This window comes from Monodon monoceros, unplaced genomic scaffold (assembly GCF_005190385.1).
Source record: "Monodon monoceros isolate NGI ecotype Baffin Bay Population unplaced genomic scaffold, NGI_Narwhal_1 Super_Scaffold_11, whole genome shotgun sequence".
Classification (NCBI taxonomy): Eukaryota; Metazoa; Chordata; class Mammalia; order Artiodactyla; family Monodontidae; genus Monodon; species Monodon monoceros.
In genome coordinates, this window is record NW_021703767.1 from 3,042,154 (window position 1) to 3,063,614 (window position 21,461).

The 21,461-nt window shown below is 50.3% G+C and overlaps 1 protein-coding gene across 1 annotated transcript in view; it reads right to left on the reverse strand.

The window, feature by feature from the left end:
• PDE9A (phosphodiesterase 9A) overlaps positions 1-21,461 on the reverse strand; it is a 100,679-nt gene that overhangs the window by 16,175 nt on the left and 63,043 nt on the right. The window contains exons 5-8 of the mRNA XM_029215497.1: positions 15,599-15,653; positions 14,628-14,698; positions 6,996-7,080; positions 857-938 (exon numbers count right to left, since the gene is read on the reverse strand). Of these exons, the coding sequence (XP_029071330.1) occupies positions 857-938; positions 6,996-7,080; positions 14,628-14,698; positions 15,599-15,653 (293 nt within the window). The remainder of the gene's footprint in view (positions 1-856; positions 939-6,995; positions 7,081-14,627; positions 14,699-15,598; positions 15,654-21,461) is intronic.

Genomic DNA, 21,461 nt, shown 5'->3' on the forward strand with positions numbered 1-21,461 from the left:
TCTGGGCCTAAGCTGGGCCTCGTGACTCCCTGGGGCGGATCCTGAGGTGTGGGTCACGCATTCCTGTGGGGCAGGGCACTTGTGTCCATGTGAAAACCTTGGACAGTATTTAGCTTGTCTTTCGTATCCGAGTTGGGGAACCCCCTGGCAGGGAGGCTCTGGGAGTTTCTTTGCTGCTGTGGGAACAGTGCGGGGGGGGGGGCGGTGGCCTTGGGCACAGCCAGGTGCCCTGTCTGCAGGACCCCGGCCACTGCGAAGCCCAAATCTTAGTGGGAGAGTATGCAAAGAACGGTTGGGCCAGGGTCCTGCTCAGTCGCCAGCTGCAGGCGTTGTGAGATGGGGGACCACCATCACCGGACCCCTCTTTTGCAGCTGTCTGAAGAACCCTACCCCCGTTCCCAGGGCACTGCTGCTCTAACAAGGGCTGAGGTTCTCTTGTAACTGAGAAATCCTTTGTGACCAAAAAGCAAAACTTCTCACAACAACTACATGTTGTTGAGGGACAGGAGATGCAGCGAAGCAGATTTTAAATAATTTAGTTAAAAATGAAAGTTCTTTCAAGTAACATTTGCACGTGAGAACCGTTTGTTCACTGAGTCGGCGATGGGGGCTGGCTGGACACCGGGGAGGAGCTCCGATCTCTTGGAGCTTGGTCTGGGACCACTGTGGCTAAACAAACGTCAGAGAGAGTATCCTGCCTAAGAAAAACGGCAGTGTTCCACAGCCCAGGGCCCGGGCGGGAGCTGGTTTTGCAGATGTGCAGATGGCAGGGGCCGGGTTGGGAGGTCAGGGGGGCCGAGGGTGGGAGGCTGTGGACGCTGACTGTGGTCTCTTCAGGGGCAGGATGTCACCTTACCTTGGGATAAGCGGGGACATCGCGTCGAGATGTCAGCTTCTTGCTGTTATCCAAAAAACTGTATTTACAGGGACAGCTGGTCCTGAAGGGAAAAGCAAAGATTGTTTCTGGCACTGCCGCCTCGGTCTTGGCGTCACTTGGGCGGCGGATTGCGGGGACCTCATCGGAGAAAGACCGAAAAACGCAAAACCCAACCCAATCCGCATCCCACAAACCCCTTTGGTCTTATTTGTTACAGAAGAATAAGTCGTAAAGCCAGTGACGCCTCGTTGCTAAACCCCGAAGACCGTGCCTGGACCTCCTGAGATAATACTGAGCTCTCAGCAAACATGGCATCTTCATTTTAGGGAAGCTCCTGAAAATCTCTTTTAAATGATGCGAGCAAAATACGTTTATTCTAAAAAATTCAAAAAACACAGAAGCAAAGGAAAAAAATGTAAGTCCCCTTTCACCCCCTTCTTTCCTCTAAATCTCACACCTGGCAATGCCTTCTGTTAAGTTTGGGGTACCTTTCCAGAACGTTCCTAGGTATGGACACACACGGACAGCCCCTGGTCCTTTTAGATAAGGATGGAATGGTACCAAGTTTCCTCTCTGGCAACTTGCTTTTTCCACTACCATGTCACAAATGCACTGCTGCTGCTTCAGAGAGCTCGACCTCATCAAAAAGCAAGTCCTCCTTGGGACCTCGGGCGTGATGGACCTCATAAGGTCATCAATCCCACCTCCTGTGATAGACTTTCAGGATGTCCCCAACTGTTCCCCTTACACACACGTTGAGAGGCGAGTTTGATCTCTGACTCTGCTTTTCATTCCTTAACATCAAGGCATCAAGAACAGAACAGGGACTTCCCTGGTGGTCCAGTGGTTAAGACTTGCACTTCCGATGCAGGGGGCCCGGGTTCTATCCCTGGTCGGGGAACTAAGATCCCACATGCCTCGGGTTGCGGCAACAAAAGCAAAACAAAACAAAAGAACAGAGCAAAAGGAGCCTGGTGGCTTTGGAGGGAAGCCCCCTTCCGACATCAGGGGCGAGTGTGCTGGCCCGAGGGGGTCAGAGCCAGGGACTGCAGGTCGGGGCTGCTCCAGGAGAGCCGGCAGCGCCTGGGCCCCCAGCCCACATGGGCACCTTAACTCCTCTGGAAGGAACTTGAAGTCCCCCCACCTCAAATAGGGAGCACAGCGGGGGTGGCGGGAGGGTCTAACACCCCACTCCTCACCCTCCGCCTGCCTTGCGTGAGATTCCCAGGCTGGGGATGGGGCCAGCACAGAAGCTCATGCAGTTTGTAAATAAACTTCCATCTTCCAGGAGAGCAATTTATACTGTATTGTAAGAGCCGTAAAGAAATTCACATCCTTTAAGCTGCAAGCCTCCTCTGGAGAATTTATCATAAGCAAAGAATTAGACGTAAGCAAACAGCTTGAAGGTATTCATCACAGTGTCGTCTGTTGCTGCAAAAACACAAAACCAAACTAGAAGCCACCGGAACATCCCCCAATGGGAGATAATTTAAACCATTACGGTACTTCAACAGGGAGGACTATCATGTCATCTTTAATGATGAGTATTATGGGAAGCGAGGGAATTTTGGATGAAAAGGGAAAAAGAAACGTTGCCTACAGTATGTATGTCCTGAAAGGTACTGCAAAACAATTGGCCACGGAATGAGGAGAAAAGAACTCACTGGGTGGGTGACATTTGCAGACATTCTGCAAAAATGTCTGAGGCTGCATTTTCATCTACTGACGGTTTACAGTGTTGTAAATGAAAGAAAATTAAACAGTATTTCGTAGCTGTTTTTCAGAACCGGCTATCTGGGCATAGAAGAACATCTGGGAAGCTTGGGACTGGATTCTGACTGGGAGCATCGTGGTCGCTGTTATTTTTACTGACTTGCCCCCCTCATCAGTATAGTCTGGAGGTATGACAAGGTGGCTGTGCCACTTGCAAACTCAGAATAATACGTCTGCTTCCTGTTTGGGAAAAGAGCCTCAGTATGACTTTCTTGGCGTGTCACTGTTCCTTCCCTCCACCCGATGCTCGCAAAATCATCCGAGCTGCTTAAGATATCTCCGTGCATGGAGTGGGATTTTAAGACAGATTTAGCAAAAGGGTAACAAAATGAACCAAGAAAACGCGCCAACCAAACGCTTTCCGTGGTCGCCCTCGTCAACGAGAACTCCCGTTTACACACGCGTGTCTGAGCAGTGAGAACCTGGTCTGTGACTTAAGAGCATAGGTAGCATCGTCATTATTTCTTTTCCGCTTTTAACCTCTTTTGTACAAACATGCACACACGTGCTGTGCAGGTCAGTCCCGCGCCTTTCCCAGGAGGGCCGTGTAAGCTTCCACCACCGAAGATGATCTGACTGCTGGAATCCACTGCTTCCTTGAAAATCCCAGCGTTGGGAGGTCCTGCCGCGGCCAGGCAGCCCTGCCTGCTCCCTCTTTGGCCCGTCGCCTCGGGAACCAGCATCCTCCAGCTGACAGAGCAGCTGGCATGGCGCCTTTTCTTTTCTTTCTGTTTGGGGCTGGTTTTTGCTTTCATTTTCCGTGCTCCCAGCCTCCCCCCTCCTGGGGCTCAGTCCAGTGGTCAAGGCCATTTGTTTGGGATGAAAGAAGAGATGACAGATCCCAGAGCCCTCAGATGCCGCCCCGTGTTCCTGTAGCCCCCACGTGCTCGGTGGGGCCGGGCCCTGCCCTGAATGTGGGCGGGCAATCCTCCCTCTGTCCTCTTGGGGAAAAAGCCAAGAGAAACCCAAGGCCTGTGTCTCAGGGGAGCGCAGCCCGTTCCGAGGGTGTCTGTGGGTCTGCGCCTCATCTGACCCAACGGCCATCCCTATTCCCTGGGGAAAGGCGGTTCTGGTCCACGCAGAGCCCTGGCTCCGAGGCCACGCTGGGGTGTGCCTGTGCGGGGGTGAAGGCGGCCATCGCTTCAGGCTCACTGGCCACCCGAGCGGGTGCAGACCTGAGCTCAGCCGGGCAGGTGCCTTTGTTCCCCTCTCCGCCCCCGAGAGGCAGGATGGACACCCGGCTGGGTGGACATCCTCAGAAAGAGCTGCTCAGCTGTGCGACCTCCCCCGCAGGTAACGAGCCTGGTCCCAGGATGCTGGATGACTGCACGGCCCCCTTGCACGATTAAGATGGAACCCAGCCGTCAGCAGAGACGAGGGGCAGTGCAAGCAGCTTATCCTCCATCTGAGTTAATTTCTCCATAAAGAAAAGGGCAGGGCTGTTTGTATGGGGCACAAAGGGGTGCTAGGCTCCTGGGCCAGCGTCCCAGGTGGGTGTTGCTGCTGTGGATCAGCCCCGAGCCCAGGAGGCTGCATTTCTTTTTTCGCAATGTGTCAGCACTGTTTGAGACTTTACCCCATTCTGTTTTCGATTGAAGAGCCACAATTACCCATCTCTCACCTACATGAGCTGCTGTGAAAACTGCCTGTTGAGAAGACATGCCTCTAGAAGTGGCTGGGGCACAGGGAAGGCTCCTCTTTGGACCACAGCACTGTGAGTTCCAAACATGTATTGATACTTCTTGCGGGGGGTGGGGGGCGTGGAAGAGCCCCGGCTCTGCCCACTTGGCCCCCGACAGGTGCCTGCAGGTGACACCTTGCTTCCCTTGTGCTCTGAAATTGGGCAGGTCTTCTCCACATGGTCTATTGTGTCCCCCAAGAATCATATGTTGATGTTCCAACCCCCAGTACCTGTGACTGCGGCCTCATCTGGAAATAGGGCTGTAACAGATGTAATGAGTTAAGACTGGTCACACCAAGTGTGATTGGATTAGGGTGGCCCCTAATCCGATATGACTGGTGTCTTTTTAAAAAAGGGCCATTTGGACACAGAGACAGACACATACAAAAAAAAAGGCCATGTGGAGACAGAGGCAGAGACTGGAGTGATGCTCTACAAGCCAAGGGGCCCCAAGAATTGCTGACAACCGCTAGAAGCTGGGAGAGAGGCCTGGAACAGATTCTCCCCGAGAGCCTTCAGAGGGAGCCTGGCCTTCCTGACACCTTCATTTCAGACTTCTAGCCCTCAGAACTGTGGGAAAGTAAATTCCTGTTGTTTTCAGCCCTGCAGTGTGTGGTGCTTGGTTATAGCAGCCACAGGAAACTAATACCACCTGGACGAAATTCTGTTCTTTCTCCTGCAACCTGACCCGCAGGGCAGTGCACGCCAGAAAGCACAGCAGGGGCATCACGTTGCCCCTGCCCCAGCCTGGCTCTTACAGAAGGGGCGGTGGGGGGGTGCCTGCAACACGGCTGGCGGGGCAGGACCAGCGGCGGTGGGGGGGGCGCTCCTGACTCACCCCGGTTGCTCTGGGCAGGTGGAAGGATTGAATCATTTGAGAAGGGACGAGAGGCCTCATTATAAAACACCTTCTGCTTTTGAATCACTACGTCATGCCCGTGAAACTAACCTAACGCTGTAAGTCAACTATACCTCAAACCAAAACCCAAACCCGAACCCCGCCTCCTGCAAGTGCTCTGTGGGCTGTGTGGCTGCAGGCGACCCTACAGAGGGAACATGGGGGACGGGGCCCAGGGCACCACCCGCTCGCCGCAGCAGACACGGCCCTCGGCCACGGGCCGCCAGTCTGAGGCTGCTCGCAGAGCGGCCGGGACAGGGCCTGGCTGACAAGCTTTATCTCCCCTGGGCGTTAGGACTGGCCACAGGACGGAGGTCCAGCATGTGGCAGCCAGAGGGCTAAGCTGAGCCGTCCAGATCCTGAGCCCGAGGACGACACTGTGACCAGGGGCCTCCTTCCAGCTGCTGAGCCGGGGCCCAGCTGCGGGGCTGCGTGGGCAACTCCAGGGCCCTCACTGGGTCACGTGAGGGATCTGCCTCCTGACCGCACAGAGCCTTCCGCTTCAGGGACAGTGAGGATGAATTATTCACTCACAATTTTCTGTCGTCACGGACTCCTTTGCCCGACTTCCCCCAAATCCAATGGGATGAGACATCCCGAAGTCCAAAATACTTGACAAGTGAGCGGGCCACGAACGGGGCGTGGTCCCCGGAAGACATGCACCACCCGGAGCCCGTCAGGCTAGTCCCGGAGCCCGTCCTGAGGCCGCCAGCCCCGCCCCCCCCGCGACCACCAGCTTCCCCTTCCCCTCCTGCACCGAAGGCCCTTGCATGTAGCCACGCTTTGTAGTAAGCAGGTTGCCCTCAATTTTGAAAACTTAGGAAACGATCTTCAAGATGTTGGGTGGCCTCGTAAGCCAACTTGGTGCGCTTGCACAGGGCCGTTCGCAGGTTCATCAGTCCCGTTAAATCCTGCTGAGCCCCAGCTGTAACCTCAGCCTCCTTAGTGGCGTGGCGTTCCGGGGGTGACGGGCCACACCGTCACCATGCGGTCTCTGGACCACGGGCGTGCAGCAACGCAGGACAGCAGACAGTTGCAAGCTGGTCCCGTCAGCAGAGCACTCGGTACAGCCCCGCACACAGCAGGCGCTCAGTGTGTGCAACATCCAGCATCATCTTGGCTGACGTGGTGCATCTCTGCCCTTGACCTAATAATCTGCCTTAACCACGGTTTCGGCAAAGGGTCTGGCTGTAGCCCAAACCCCACTTTCCAAAAAATGCCTGGGCCATGTTTTTCCTGGATTTCGGTAGCCTGGGCCACCTCACCCTGGCTCTCCAGGGGATGCGTGGAGGGACCCTTATTCCGCGGGACAAGTGATTTCTGTGTCCAGAACGCGGCATCGCTCCCCTGACGGGCCACTCTGTGCTATGCGGACGTCCGCACGGGATTGGGGCCTCCGGGACACCAGGACACTCGTCCCCTGGAAGCCAAAGGCCTTTCTCCTTTTATCGTTCCCCTTTTCAAAAAATCGATGCCAGCTCTGTTCAAGTTGGGGCCGTGAATCCTAACACCTTGATCTGCAAGAAGATTACTGGCCTTTTCTGTGAAGTCATCCTCCCAGCCTCCCTCTGCCATAAACTCTCTTTTATGATAAGAAAGCTGTGTCATCGGAAAGCAAATCCCAGACGGTGCCCACCCCAGCCAGAGCTGGGATCTTCCAGCTCTGCTTTCGGGGGAACCCCCCCCCCCAGGGCCCCTCTCGGCTCCGCGTGGCCGCGCAGAGCTCTCCCCGGCCATCTGCCGCACTTGCCCAGCGCAGACCTTACCTGTTGCTTCTAGCTGCCAGCTCGTCCCTCATCTTTTTAATGTCACTCTTGCATTTCTCAACCTCCACCACTTTCAGTCCTTCCACTGGAGACCAAGAGAAACAAGGGGGTTACCATGGATACACGTGGAGGCTGGGGAGGCTGGTAACTGGGGGCTCGCCCGTGGCTTCCACGTCCCTGGGGGTGAGGGGCGGAAGCTGGCTCAGACACTGGTTCCCAGTCCCGCCCACGCCGCTGATTCTCAGGTCTCCCCCCGCCACGCGGCTCAGCCACAGCCTGTTCATCACGTTCATCCACATGGGCCCTCGAGGACAGGAGCCCCTCCCCCTCCCCGCTTCCCGAATCTCCACCGTTCCCGCACGTACTTCTTGCTTTTTCTCCGTACCCCTAAGCGTCAGCTGAGGACACGGGACAGAGGATCTTTTATCCCCAAAAGAAAAAGGGGGTACGTGTTCCCAGGGTAGTAAAATGCAATGAAGGGCTCGGGGAGCAAAACCACAGCCTTCCCAGCAAGGATGAAAATTTCGTTAAGGTAAAAGCTTTGCATTTGAAGGTCCTGGGTAGAGCAGTTAACCGGGAGAAGTGCTGACTTGAAATGGATGAGAAATGATCAGGCCAGGTGAAGGACGAGCGGAACCTGCGCTTGGTCACATTCCCAGGGTCCTGCAGCACCGGGTCCCCTAAGTCAGAACACTATGTTTTTTTTCATCAAAGGATGAACTGGCGCTTACGCCTGCCAGCGAGCATTCAACTTCAAGACGTTCACTCTGGCAGGTGCATATTTAGCTCAGAAACGCTGCCAGTTTTGGAACGGCTTTCAGATTAGAGTCAGGTCATAAGAAATAAAAAAGATTAGCTTTGTTACTTGGTAATCACACCTCGATTTTTATGCAGAAAGATACTACCCACGATGCCACTCATTCCCCTTTCCATCAAGTGGCTTGGAATATGGCTAAAAATAAAATGCAGGTGATTTCTAAGAGAAAAACAAAGCAACTCAGCGACTTCCGTGGGCTTCCACCCGTCTCCCATCCGGAGGAGCTGTCAGCAGCTCTGGGGCTCGCGGCTGGGGGAACTCTCCCAGCGCCGAGCCCCCGGGCAGCCCGCCAGGAACCACAATCTCCCTGGGTGGGTTTTCTAAACATTTCAGTGTCAGGGGCCAAGCGGGGGCGAGATTATGTGGAACCACTGCTTCTTTCTGTCCAGTGGCAGGAATCTGGAGGATCTGATACTCGGATCTGGTCCCGGTGACCTGCTTCTGTGCCGTGCGGGATGCCAAGGGAGAGACTCAAACACCATCTCCACCCTCCTGTACCAGGACGTGCGACCAGCGAGGTGGGGAAGCCAGGGAACTGGACATCGGTACTTTGTGCTCCCACCAAGAGCCCACACCCTCCTTTGGGGTGCGGTGCCCTCAGCACTTTCTCACATTGCGGACCCCATTAGGAGGTGGGTGAAACCATGGGTCCTCTTCCAAGAAAAAGCACATTAGCACACGCCCTTTACGGTTTGCATTTGGACCAGGCGTGCGCGGCCTCCCAGGCATTTCTCGGCCGCCGTCCCATTGCAGGACGCTTACCCCGAGGAGGAGAGGACCACCGCGGAGCTGTGTCTGCGGGTCTGCGAATGGGACAGATGGTAGATTCAACATCAGTGGCAGGAAGGGGCCCAGGAAGGGGTTGTTAACACGTGAAGGGCAGAAAATTTTGGAAAGTTGAATAGATCTGGAGAAGAGACCTGGCATGTGGCATAGACTTGGATCCCAAAAGTGGATCCATCTGGGGAAGAGATGGAGCACGCAGTATAGAGTCCAAACAGGGTAGCGGTGCCCTGCCTGCAGGGTCCACGGGTACCATTCATTCCGTTTCCAGCATCACTTCTCTGAATACAAAATAACCTATGATCGTTGTAGAAAATGGAGGAAATACAGAGTATCTCAAAGAAGGGTATTTAAAAATTTATCCATGGGACTTCCCTGGTGGCGCAGTGGTTAAGAATCCGCCTGCCAATGCAGGGGACACGGGTTCGAGCCCTGGTCCGGGAAGATCCCACATGCCGCGGAGCAACTAAGCCCGTGCGCCACAACTACTGAGCCTGTGCTCTAGAGCCCGCGAGCCACAACTACTGAGCCTGCGTGCCACAACTACTGAAGCCCGTGCGCCTAGAGTCCGTGCTCTGCAGCAAGAGAAGCCACCGCAGTGAGAAGCCCGCGCACCGCAACCAACGGTAGCCCCCGCTCGCCGCAACTAGAGAAAGCCCGCGCGCAGCAACAAAGACCCAACGCAGCCAAAAAAAAAAAAGAAAAAAAAAAATTTATCCATGATCCTATTGGTCCAGAGAACTCATTTAATATTGTATATATTGGTGTGTATCCTTCCAGGCATTTTTCTCCCACCCCCATGCAATCTAAATATTTATCTTTCTTAATTTAAAAAAGGCAGAACTGGGATCATGTTTTCTCATCTGCTTTTCTCCATCATCAACAAGTCAAGGGTGCTCCTGTTAGCAGATGCCTCGTAGCTCATGGTTTTTGCTGGTTGCCTGATGTTTGATTGTGTGGTATTGAAATTGATGTAGATCAGGTCCCTTGGCCATTTATCGGGGGTGATGTTAAGATTAAGCCTTTTGGGCAACACGGAATGATAGAATTTACTGTAATGATGTTTATGAAATACAGCCTGGTTGCCAAGGAAATTGGTAGTGAGTAATGAGATGGCAAAAGTGCGTTAATCAATGGAAGAGAAAAACAATGCGTCACGGGATTAAAGAGCCAGACCGCCGGGCGGAAGCCAGGAGGCAGTGAGAGCGCTCGGCGGATTCAGGCACCAGCAGACCCAGGGCTGCCGCTCCCAGGCCTTGCTGGACACCAGGATGCCTTGTGGAAGATCCTGGGGGAGTGAGAAGGCCGTCCGAGCTGGGCCTCCCCCAGGTCCTGGCACTGACACCAGGGAGGACTCAGGGTTGAGACGGATGTCAGTTTCCCACTTGTCAGTCTCAAACTTGAAACACAGGCGGGCACGGACCAGAACCCCAAACTAAAGCAGAGGCTCCACAGCCCCAGGCTGAGTGGCAGTGTGAGCACCACCTGGACACTGCTGTCCCCTCGGACTTTAGAAGGGGCTGTGTGGGCCTCTGTAGGTCACGGCCACCCTAGAGGACCTTTAAGAATGATTTTCTAAGAGGGACACTGGCTTCGGGGACGGGGCCTCAGCAGGCAGGAGTAACAGCACGGTCACTGTCAGGTCACGAAGGCAGCTCTGTCCTACTCCCTTCTCCCCCTGACCCACTGGGCTCTCCTAAGAGGCTGGCTGTGGGCAGGCGAGGCCCTAGTTAAGCTGCAGAGCTTTGGAAGTTGTTTATAGCCACGTAGGAATAGAGCCTCGGGTTTCAGCACTTCCTCCAAGGACTTTGGTAAAGAATTTGCATAAAGCACATTTCCCTGGTGACAAAAAGAAAAGCAAGCTTTGGTTTCAGTTTTCTGGGTTGTTCGCATGAGCTGGCTGTAAACTTTGCCCCATGGGGCCAGCTCTCTAGTCTGTAGGTTCTGGGCCAGGCCCTGGCAGGGACAAACGCTGAACAGGGGCAGGACTGCCCTGTGCCCACCACAGGGCGCCTGGGCCCTTCCCGCAAACAAGGAAGGACGGGAGGGAGGGGCGCCCCTGGATGGCCCATCTCCAACCGGGAAGTGAGGGGAGGCCCTGGATGTCCTGTGTTTAGGAAATGGCTTCTCACCTAAGCGAGACCCCAGCCTCCCGAAGAAGGAAAACATTTCGTAGAAAAGGAAGGAAAGCTTTTAGGGTGAATTAAGAGCTATGGCAGAATTTACATTTGATTCCAAAGAATTATACACTTGAGAAGGTCAAAAAAAAAAGGCAGGAAATTCCATTTAAAACAAGTCAAATCAATGTAATGTGGTTTACAGATGGGCAGTTCTAGCTGGTGCCTCTTTGAATTCAAGAGGTAGAGAACAGCTCCCGAACAGCTCACACATACCAGACAGAGTGTGTGTGTGCATGAGCATGGTGTGTGTGTGTGTGTGTGTGTGTGTTTCTGTGTGTATGTACATGGGGCTTCGTGTATGTGTGCGAATGTATGTGCCTACGTTTCTGTGTGTGCTTACGTGTGTGTGTGTGTGTGTGTGTGTCCATATCTGGTCGGGCCCCGCGGAGCAGCCCGGCAGTCATATTCCTGGCAGCCTTCCCAGGCCAGCAGCGCAGGCTGGCTTGCTTCTGGCAGCTCTGCAGGGTCAGGGCTGACCTTCTGAGTGGCTGGGATGACCAGTTCCCCAAGTGACCTGCGGGAGAGGTCCAGCTGCAGAACCCCTGTCCTCAGAAGGCCTCCCCTGTCCATTTCCAAGGTCCCTGCGATGCCTCCAGGGGAGGCCCTGATTGCTGTGTCTGGGCGGCTCTTAGGAACTCACCCCCCCCGGGGCTCAGCACAGATGAGGTGACCGCGCCCACCTTCGCGCTAACGCAGAGGCGGGTGGAGCCCGGGGAGCGGTCAGCCACAAGCGCCAGGAAAGGATGCACCCAAAGCCAGGTGGAGTCCAGGGAGGACGAGGGCCCCCTCCGGGGGTGCGTGGGCCCCCATAGCCACGTTCCTGTGGGCAGCGGGCAGCCGGGAGGTGGTGGGGAGGCCAGGGGCTGATGCAGGGAGAGGTGCCAAAGTGGGCCATGGGGGGAGGCCGCTGCCCACACCTGGCCACCTGACTGCAGCTCCTGGAACCCTAACCCTAACGTCCTCTCCCTCCTGAGAAATGCAAGCTCTCTCCATCCCACTCCTTCAGTGCCCAGGTCTCTGGTGCTAGAAATTAATACCACTAGTAAAAACACTAGTAATTTTGCAGTGAGCCTGAGCTGGGGGATGAAGGGGTGATGCCATCCTCCAGGTAATTTATGCGCATGTGCATGAATTATCTGATTTACACCAGGAGCCCCAGGAGGAGATGCGAGCTAGTTTTGGAGGATTCCGGGCAAGGACATGCTGGGGAGGTCATCGGGGATCCATCCTTTAATGGTCCTCAATCCACAAGCCACTTGAAGGCAAAATAAAAACACTTCTCGGCCTGATTGGTGTCCCCTCGGCCAGATACCGGAAGCCTCTCAAGTTGAAGTCAACACAGCTCCCTGTAGGAGTTCTGAGAATTAATTAACGGCCTCTTCAACTTGTCTGTTTCCAAGGGACGGCGGCACTGGAGCTGGCTTCCGTGTGGGGCGGGGTGAAGTGGTCAGAGGCGCCGGAGGAGAGGACGACGAAACAGGAGGCACCTGTCACCCCCCAGCCTTCCGCACCCGCCGGGCATCTGCTCTCCAGGTGGGGACTGTATGACTGTTCATCTCTGTGATTGTAGGTGGTGACTCGGCAGTGAATGTTTTCTGTGTTCTTCGGCTGAACCTCTTCCCACGTCCAGAGAGCTCCCTACTCTATGGGGCTTGGTGGGAAGCTGAGCTTGTCGCCCACGGCAGAAGATGGAAACCCCAAACGCTCACGGCAGTGGGTTGAACTGTGCCCCTGTAAAGGACAGGCTCACATCCTGACCCCCAGAATGAGAGTGTGACCTTGTTTAGAAAAAGGATCTCGAGATGAGATCATTCTGGGTGAGGGTGGGCCCTAAATCCACAGACAGATGTGTCCTGATAGGACGACCTGAATGCAGATGCAAGGGGAGAAGGCCATGTGCAGGCGGCGGCAGCCTGGAGTGATGAGGCCACACGCCAAGGCCCGTGGGCGTCCTGGAAGCTGGAGCAGGCCTGGGACACATTCCCCTCCAGAAGGAACTGACCCTGCCGACACCTTAATCTCGGACTTCTGGCCTCGAGACAGTGGGAGAATTCATTCCTGTTGTTTTAAGCCCCCCAGTTTGCGGTGCTTTGTCATGAGAGCCACAGGACACTAACACTTGCTTTCCTTGGCCGTCCTTGCAGCGAGGGTGTGGGCGCCTGATTCAGCTCTGTCCAGACTCTGGATCTGTAGCTCGTGTACAGAGAAGCAGCCTGATGTATGCAGCAGTGGCCACAGGGGCTATGGGGGTCCAAGCACAGATCTAGGGGTGCCGGGGGGGTACTGTACATCTGGGGCTCAGATCCACCAGGTCGGCATCCTCACAGCATCAGCTCTACGTGGGGTTTGGGGCATCGCTCCTGCTGCAGAGCTACTGAGCCCTGGTCCTGAGCCCTCCTGACACCCAGGGGAGCTCCCCCAATCCCCTAGGGCAAAACCTCTTTTCTGCTCAGTGCAGCCATGACCAGTGTTTGCGGCCGTAGCCGCGAGGCCAGCTGTCACAGCTGCTTTCTAACCTGCATCCTCAGGCCTTCCCCGCCCTGCTGTGGCACTGGCTCCCCATGGGGAAAGGTGATGGTGAGAGCAGCGCCACCAGGACCCCGGGGCTGGTTCCGGTTTTATTTACTTTTCCAATTTGCTGAATGGACTTCAGCAGGTCACTTAATCTCTTGGCGGCTCCTTCATCACCAATGGGGAAAATAAAACTGTTCTGAAGCTCTAATGACCAAATGGATTTTATTTTTTTACCCAAACCAAAGTTTCTTTAGTATGAAGCTCTCTCTTTTGAAAAAACATCCAGCAGAAACAACGTGCTATATTCCAACCCCTTTATTTTTAGGGTATCAGTAACCACTCCCAGAAAACTAAGTTCACAGCAGTTTCTGGGTACCATGATTTTGGGGGGAGAAAAACAAAGCTCCCAGGGTGATACGACCAAATGGATTTTAAAAATGTTGCCATACTTTGAAAAGGGTAACTATATAAATCATGATTCAAGTTATTTAGGTGAATTGGTTTCGGACATGATCCTGAATGTTTTTTCTTGTAAAAAATCCAAGCAATTCATACAAGATATGAAAAGTGACATTCAGTGAGTCAGCCAGGTAGAGTCCGTGATGCCACGACCCCGACGGCCTCAGGTTTGGAGTGTGTTTACTCATTCCGGAAGTCAGTAAATGTGGTGCCCACGAGCCATTAACCTTGGCCTTGACACTGACAAAGAGCCTTCCCGTTGTGCACTGAATGGGGAATTGCGGGTCACGTGGAATTCAAGCTTTGTTCCTTATTTGATGGACGGGAACACAAAGGGTGAGTGACTGGAAGCTGTTTTCCTCCCAGAGTTTCAGCTATTTGGTCACTGAATCAAGACTTGGTAATGATTTAGTGGACATCCTCCCCCCAAATTGTGAAACCACAGAGTATGGGTCGGTGCATTCTCATTTTTGTAAAAAGACACACACACAAGTTGTTCTGCAGAAGTTCTTCCCTGGAGGGGGCTACGTCTGGGGGCCTCACGGTTTCCTTCTGTGCTCTCCTGCACTGAAGAGCCCCTATTCCAGGGGCTGTGCTATGATAAGTACCACATTGCAAGTTACTGCATACTTATAAGATGGCACTTATAACATGTCATATGTTACTGAGTTACTTTTAAAATAGAAATAAAACACTTAAGATTCATCACTGTTCTAGCCCTTGTTAACTTCAAAGGTAACTTTCGCGCATTTCCCAAAGAAAAGACATTTGCTGTCAGCCTCAGCTCCGTCGCCATCACCAAGCGCCACGGTTTTAAGTGGTTACTTTAAGCAGAGGTTAAAAGACAAATCAGCAAAAGGGAATCAACATGCCACTCACATTCAACGCGCTTCTCTAGCACTGCCAAGTGATGTGCAACTTCAGCTTTCAGTTCGTTGATTTTAAATGCTCTAGGAAGGAAAAAACAAAACAAAACAACATAACTCATCAAATTCTCCAAGTTAAAATGGGTTCAGCCAACATCTGCTGACTCTCTGCCGTGGTGAGCCCTACAGGTGGGCTGGTGAGGGGCTCGAACAGAGGAGTTGCTTTTAAGGAACTCACGGGAGTTGGGGAGGGGTGCTGAGGGGAAGGAGGAAAAAGATACCCCTTTGAATTATCTCAAAGGTGTATTTTCCAAGATGCGAACGTAAAGCACGTATGCTTACTTCCCCATACGTGGGCAGTGAGCAGATGCTCTCTGGGGAGGACCGTGTCCTCTGCTCACAGAGGGCATGGTCCAGCCCCACACCCTGCCCTGCTGGGCACAGACCATCTCAGGGGACCTGAGGTGCCCTTCTCCGGGAGGCTCCAACCCATTCAGTTCAACAACTCCTGGGCTTTAAGAAAATACCCTACGGCCTTTCCCCATTTTAACTACCCTCGGGCAGTGAGATGCCACAGCGAGGTGACTGAGAAATGGAAAGCACTGACCCAGAACCGGCAGGATAACTCAGAATGGAGAGGAAGCCGCACAGCTGCACAGGATCTCTGTGAACGCTGTCAGCTCTTGTAGGTTGAAGTCCTAGCCCCAGAAGAGCCAGCTGGGAAGATTACCAGCAACACGGGCTCTTGTTCTGAAAACACCCACTTGACATGGTCTGTGGCACCTGGTATCTGTTCCCTGGACCCCATCCAAGCTGGCTTAGGTACGTAAGTCCCCAAGGGATTCCACTGGGGAGGCAGCTTCTGGGGGCAAGTGATGTATCAGAGCCTGCCGGCCGAGACAGCCTCAGAGCAAGTGGCCCACCCCAGCCATGAAGAGAAAAAGCGCCCAGCTCTGGAGATGACGTATCTAGAAGATTCTGTACCTTGAGAACTGCTCCGCCACCTGGGTCAGCACGCTCTGGATCAATTCTTCTTTCTCTGCAGACGAAGAAAGAAAGACTGATGGGAAAGGGCGCGCTGTGCGGACCACGGGTTGAACCCGCACGTCGTGGGCAGTGGCGCCAACACTGTGCCCGGGAGCCACCCGGGAACCTGGAGGGATGCTCTGGCCGCCTCTCAGCAGCAGGGCCTCTCCTGGGCCCGGGATTTCCTGTCCACCTTCAGATGCTTTTTCCCTCCTGGACTGCTTTCAGCGGTGCCTGGGCAGAGTGACCAGGGCTGAGGTCCTCCCACGTCACCAGCCATAAAAAGCAGGCAGGACTGGGTCTCTAAATACGGGACATTTTCATGTGGTGCTCTGGTGGGGGCAATTACTATGACAAAGCGCGTTCAAGGCATATTTTGAGTGCAAAACAGTGCTCTCACAGCAGGTCCCAGAGAGAGGAAGCAGGCTGGGGTGAGCAAGTTTGTCCCTTTGTTGCCGGGCACATAAAACCGGGCTGGGTGGCTGGTTTTACGAGGTTCAGGTCCCAGGCTGAATATAACCTGCCTGTCTTCCTGTTTCCTGACCGGGCCCAAGGCGGGATGCCTCATAGGAAGGTGTAGACTGCACGGCACTGTTCCAGCAACTCCACCCTCTGAGGAAGGGAGGGTTCTCCTCCTGGATCCAGATGGCCATTTAGTTCACGCCCTGAAACGCTGGGAACCTAAACAAGGCCTCCTCCTGAACTCATGTCATCTTCTATATTGACTCTAAAACCAACACAAGTCAAAACTAAACCAGGCCTGTCCAGACGAACAAAAAACCTTGATAATCCAATCTGGCAACAGGGCTGAAAAGCTAAAAATGATCCAGTGTCCTCATTTCTGGGAGAAAGATGTTCATCACGATGTTATTTAACTCAGTGAAAACTGTAACGGCCTATATACCCATCAAATGCACATCACTTATGGCATGTAAGTGATGGTATATCTGTACTGTGGAAACATATTCTGCTATTAGGAATAACATCTTGGAAAATGTTCATGTCTATTGTTAAAGAAAAAAAAATTGTAGTACAGTGTGATCGCATTTCTGAAAACTTGGGAGGATACATTCCAAAATAATAATTGTAGTTACTTTTTGGTTGTAAGATTATATATACACTTTTTCCCCTTATTTTTGTTTCTCTATATCTAATACATTTCTATAATAAACATATGTTAATTTCATAAACGTATTTTAAAAATTAATCTAAATCAACCTCTTGGACCTTATTCCTTCACTTGCCAAATGAAAGGGTGGACCAGATGACCCAAGGTTTCCTCTGGCTTTAGCATTCTACAACTTGATGAGAAGAAGGGAAACAACGTCTCGTTGTATCTCTTGGAAATATAAGAGTAAAAATGTCAGCCAGGAAACTTCATTGAGCCATATGTTGAGCTGATCCAAGTTCTATCCTTCAGAGAGGCCCACACCTATGAGGGAAGAAAGGTGGTGACTCCACAGACAAGAATCACCAGAGAGAAGGTTTCACAGCCCTCCTCGGTGAACTCAGCAGGATTTTAGATCACTTCTTCTGAAATCTTTTGCACAGCAAAGCAAACCATAAATAAGATGAAAAGATAACCCTCAGATTGGGAGAAAACATTTGCAAATGAAGCAACTGACAAAGGATTAATCTTCAAAATATACAAACAGCTCATGCAGCTCAATATCAAAAAAACAAACAACCCAATCAAAAAATGGGCAGAAGACCTAAATAGACATTTCTCCAAAGAAGACACACAGATGGCCAACAAACACATGAAAAGATGCTCAACATCACTAATTATTAGAGAAATGCAAATCAAAACTACAATGAGGTATCATCTCACACCAGTCAGATGGCCATCATCAAAAAATCTACAAACTGGAGAGGGTGTGGAGAAAAGGGAACCCTCTTGCACTGTTGGTGGGAATGTAAACTGATACAGCCACTATGGAGAACAGTATGGAGATTCCTTAAAAAACTAAAAATAGAACTACCATACGACCCAGCAATCCCACTACTGGGCATATACCCTGAGAAAACCATAATTCAAAAAGACACATGCACCCCAGTGTTCATTGCAGCTCTGTTTACAATAGCCAGGACATGGAAGCAACCTAAGTGTCCATCAACAGACGAATGGATAAAGAAGATGTATACATATTCCATATATACAATGGAATATTACTTGGCCATAAAAAGGAATGAAATTGGGTCATTTGTAGAGATGTGGATGGACCTAGAGTGTGTCATACAGAATGAAATAGGTCAGAAGAGAAAAACAAACATCGTATATTAACACATATATGTGGAATCTAGAAAAATGGTACAGATGAACCTATTTATGGGGCAGGAATAGAGACGTAGATGTAGAGAATGGATGTGTGGACACGGGTGGGGGAAGGGGAGGGTGGGATGAATTGGGAGATTAGGATTGATATAAACACACTACCATGTGTAAAATACATAGCCAGTGGGAACCTGCTGTATAGCACAGGGAGCTCAACTTGGCGCTCTGTGATGACCTAGATGGGTGGGATGGGGGGAGGAGGGGAGGGAGGTCCAAGAGCGTGGGGATATACGTATACGTATAGCTGATTCACTTCGTTGTACAGCAGAAACTAACAGCATTGTAAAGCAACTATACTCCAATAAAAAATATATAAATAAATAAAAGTTTAAAAAAGTAATGTATCACATAACCTTCAAGAGTTAGTGATCTGTCTCAAAGTCTTGAGATATATTTAAAAGTCTATCAACGGGGGCTTCCCTGGTGGCGCAGTGGTTAAGAATCCGCCTGCCAATGCAGGAGACACGGGTTTGAGCCCTGGTCCGGGAAGATCCCACATGCCACGGAGCAACTAAGCCCGTGCGCCACAACTACTGAGCCTGCGCTCTAGAGCCTGCAAGCCACAACTACTGAGCCCATGTGCCACAACTACTGAAGCCCATGCACCTAGAGCCCGTGCTCCACAACGAGAGAAGCCACCGCAGTGAGAAGCCTGCTCGCTGCAACTAGAGAAAAGCCCACAAGCAGCAACGAAGACCCAATGCAGCCAAAAATAAATAAATAAATAAATTTAAATAAAAATATGTTTAAAAAAAAAAGTCTGTCAACGACTGCAGAACACATATTCTTTTCAGGTGCCTACAAAGTGTATACCAAAATAGACCATATGCTGTCCACACACACACACACAAAAACCCGCAACAAACGTAAAGGAACTGCAACCATATAGAGTATGGTCTCTGACCTTTAAGAGAATCAAACTAGAAATCAGTAACAGAAAGATAGCAGGAAGATCTCCAAACACTGTGAAGCTAAACAACACACTTCTAAGTAATACATGGGTCAAAGAGGAAGTCTCAAGGGACATAATAAACAGACATTGAACTGAATGAAAATGAAAATACAACACATCAAAATTTAGCTGTGGGACACAACTAAAGCAGTGCTGAGAGGAATATTTATAGCACTACATGCTTGCATTAGCAGAGAGGAAAACCCTCAACACAATAATCTAAGAACCTAGGAAAAGAAGAGCAAAATAAACCTAAAGCAATAGCAGAAGGAAGGAGATAATAAAAAGCAGAAATCTATGAAACAGAAACAGAAAAACAAGCAGAAAACCAATGAAACAAAGGGCCGGTTATGTAAAAATATCAATAAACTGACAAATCCCTGGCAAGACTAAGAAACACAGATCACCAGTATTTGGAATGAAAAGGGGGACAGCACTACAGACCCTGCAGACATCAATAGGATAACAAGGGAACAAGCACAAACAACTCTAAACACGTAACTTTGACATCCTAGATGAAAATGGACCAATTCCTAGAAAAGTGTGAGCTAGTACACTCATCCAATATGAACTAGGTAATCTGAACAGTCTGCATCTATTCAGGAAACTGAGTTTCTAATTTAAAAACTCCCCCCACGGAAATTCCAGGTGCAAATGGTTTCACTGGAGAATTCTACCAAACATTTAAAGAAGAAGTAATACAATTCTGACCAATTTCTTCTAGGAAACAGAAGAGGAGGGTACACTTCCCGATTCATTTTATGAAGCTAGTATTAACCTGATACTAAATTCAACAGAGACAACAAAAAAAAGAAAACTACAAATCAATATCCCTCGTTAATGTGGAAGCAAAACTCCTTAACAAAATATTAGCAATAGAATTCAGCAAGATATAAAAGTAAAACCAATAAGTGAGTTCAGCAAGTCACAGGATACAAGATAAATATACAAAATTGATTATATACTAGTGATGACCATGGAGACTCTGAGATTAAAATCACAACACCATTTACAAACACTTAGAAAAGCTCAAACAACTTAAGTGTAAATATAACAAAACATATGCAGAAGCTGTGTGCTGAAAGAAATAAAAAAAGATATATAAATGGTGAGACCTACCATTTTCATGGTTTGAAAGACTCAACATAGTAAAGATGTCATTTCTCCCCAGATTAATATATAGACTTAGCACAATTCCTATCAAAACCCCATCAAGATTTTTTGTAGAAATAGACAAGATTATTCTAACATTCCCATGAAAGTGCAAAGGAACCAGGAGAGCTAAAACAATCTTGAAAAAGAAGATAAAATGGGACAAATCAGTCTATCTGACTTTAAGACCTATTACATAGCTAATAATCAAGACTGTGACATTCGTGGAATGTTAGACACAGATAACAGAACAGAGGACCCAGAATGATACCCACACAAACACGCTCAACTGATGCTTGACCAATGAGCAAAAGCAATTCAATGGTGGAAAGACTGTTTTTCCAATGAATGGGGCTGGAGCAATTGAACTTTCACAGGCACAAAAATAAGCCTCAAATTAAACCTCACTGTTTATATAAAACTTAATGCAAAGTGGACCCTGGATGTAAAATAGAAAACTATAAAACTTTTAGGAAAAAAAATAGGGGAAAATGTTCAGGTTCTTGGGCTAGGCAGAGAGTTCTCAGATTTCACACCAAAAACACAGTCCATAAAAGGGAAAATTGATAAACTGGGCTTCATCAAAAGTAAAACTTTTCCTCTGAGAAAAATCCTGTTAAGAGGATGAAAAGCTATAGTCTGGGAAAAAGATATTTGCAAACCACGTATCTGACAAAGACTCGAATATAGACGATGAAAAGAACTGTCAAAACTCTACAGTGAAAAACAGAACAGCCCAATTTGAAAATGGGCAGAACACACGAGCAGACATTTTACTGAGAGAATATATAGATGGATGACAAGCACATGACAAGTTACTGAGCTACATGAGTCACTGGGAAATGCAAATTAGAACCACACTGAAATATCACTGCACACTTATCAAAAAAGCTAAAATAAAAAAAAAGTGACAACCCCAAATGCTGGAAAAGATGTGGAGAAACTGGATTACTCACACATCGCTGGTGGGAATGTAAAACGGTACAGCTACTCTGGAAAATGGTTTGGCAATTCCTTAAAAAAACTAAACATGTAAGTACTGTATGTCTGACCTAGCAATGGCCCTCTGGGGCAGAGAATGACAAGTTATGTTCACACAAAAGCTGGTACATGATGTTCAGAGCAGCTTTTATTTTTAATTGCTCCAAACCAGAAACAACCCAGATGCCCTTCAGTAGGTGAATGGATAAACAGACTGTATTCCGGCCACACCATGAAATATTACCCAGTAATAAAAAGGATTGAACTTGTGATACACGTAACAACCTGGATGCATTTCCAGAGAATTATGCTGAGGGAATAAAGTCAATCCCCAAACTCACCCACTGGATGAATGCATTTATAGAACATTCTTGAAATGACAGAAGTATATAAAGATGGAG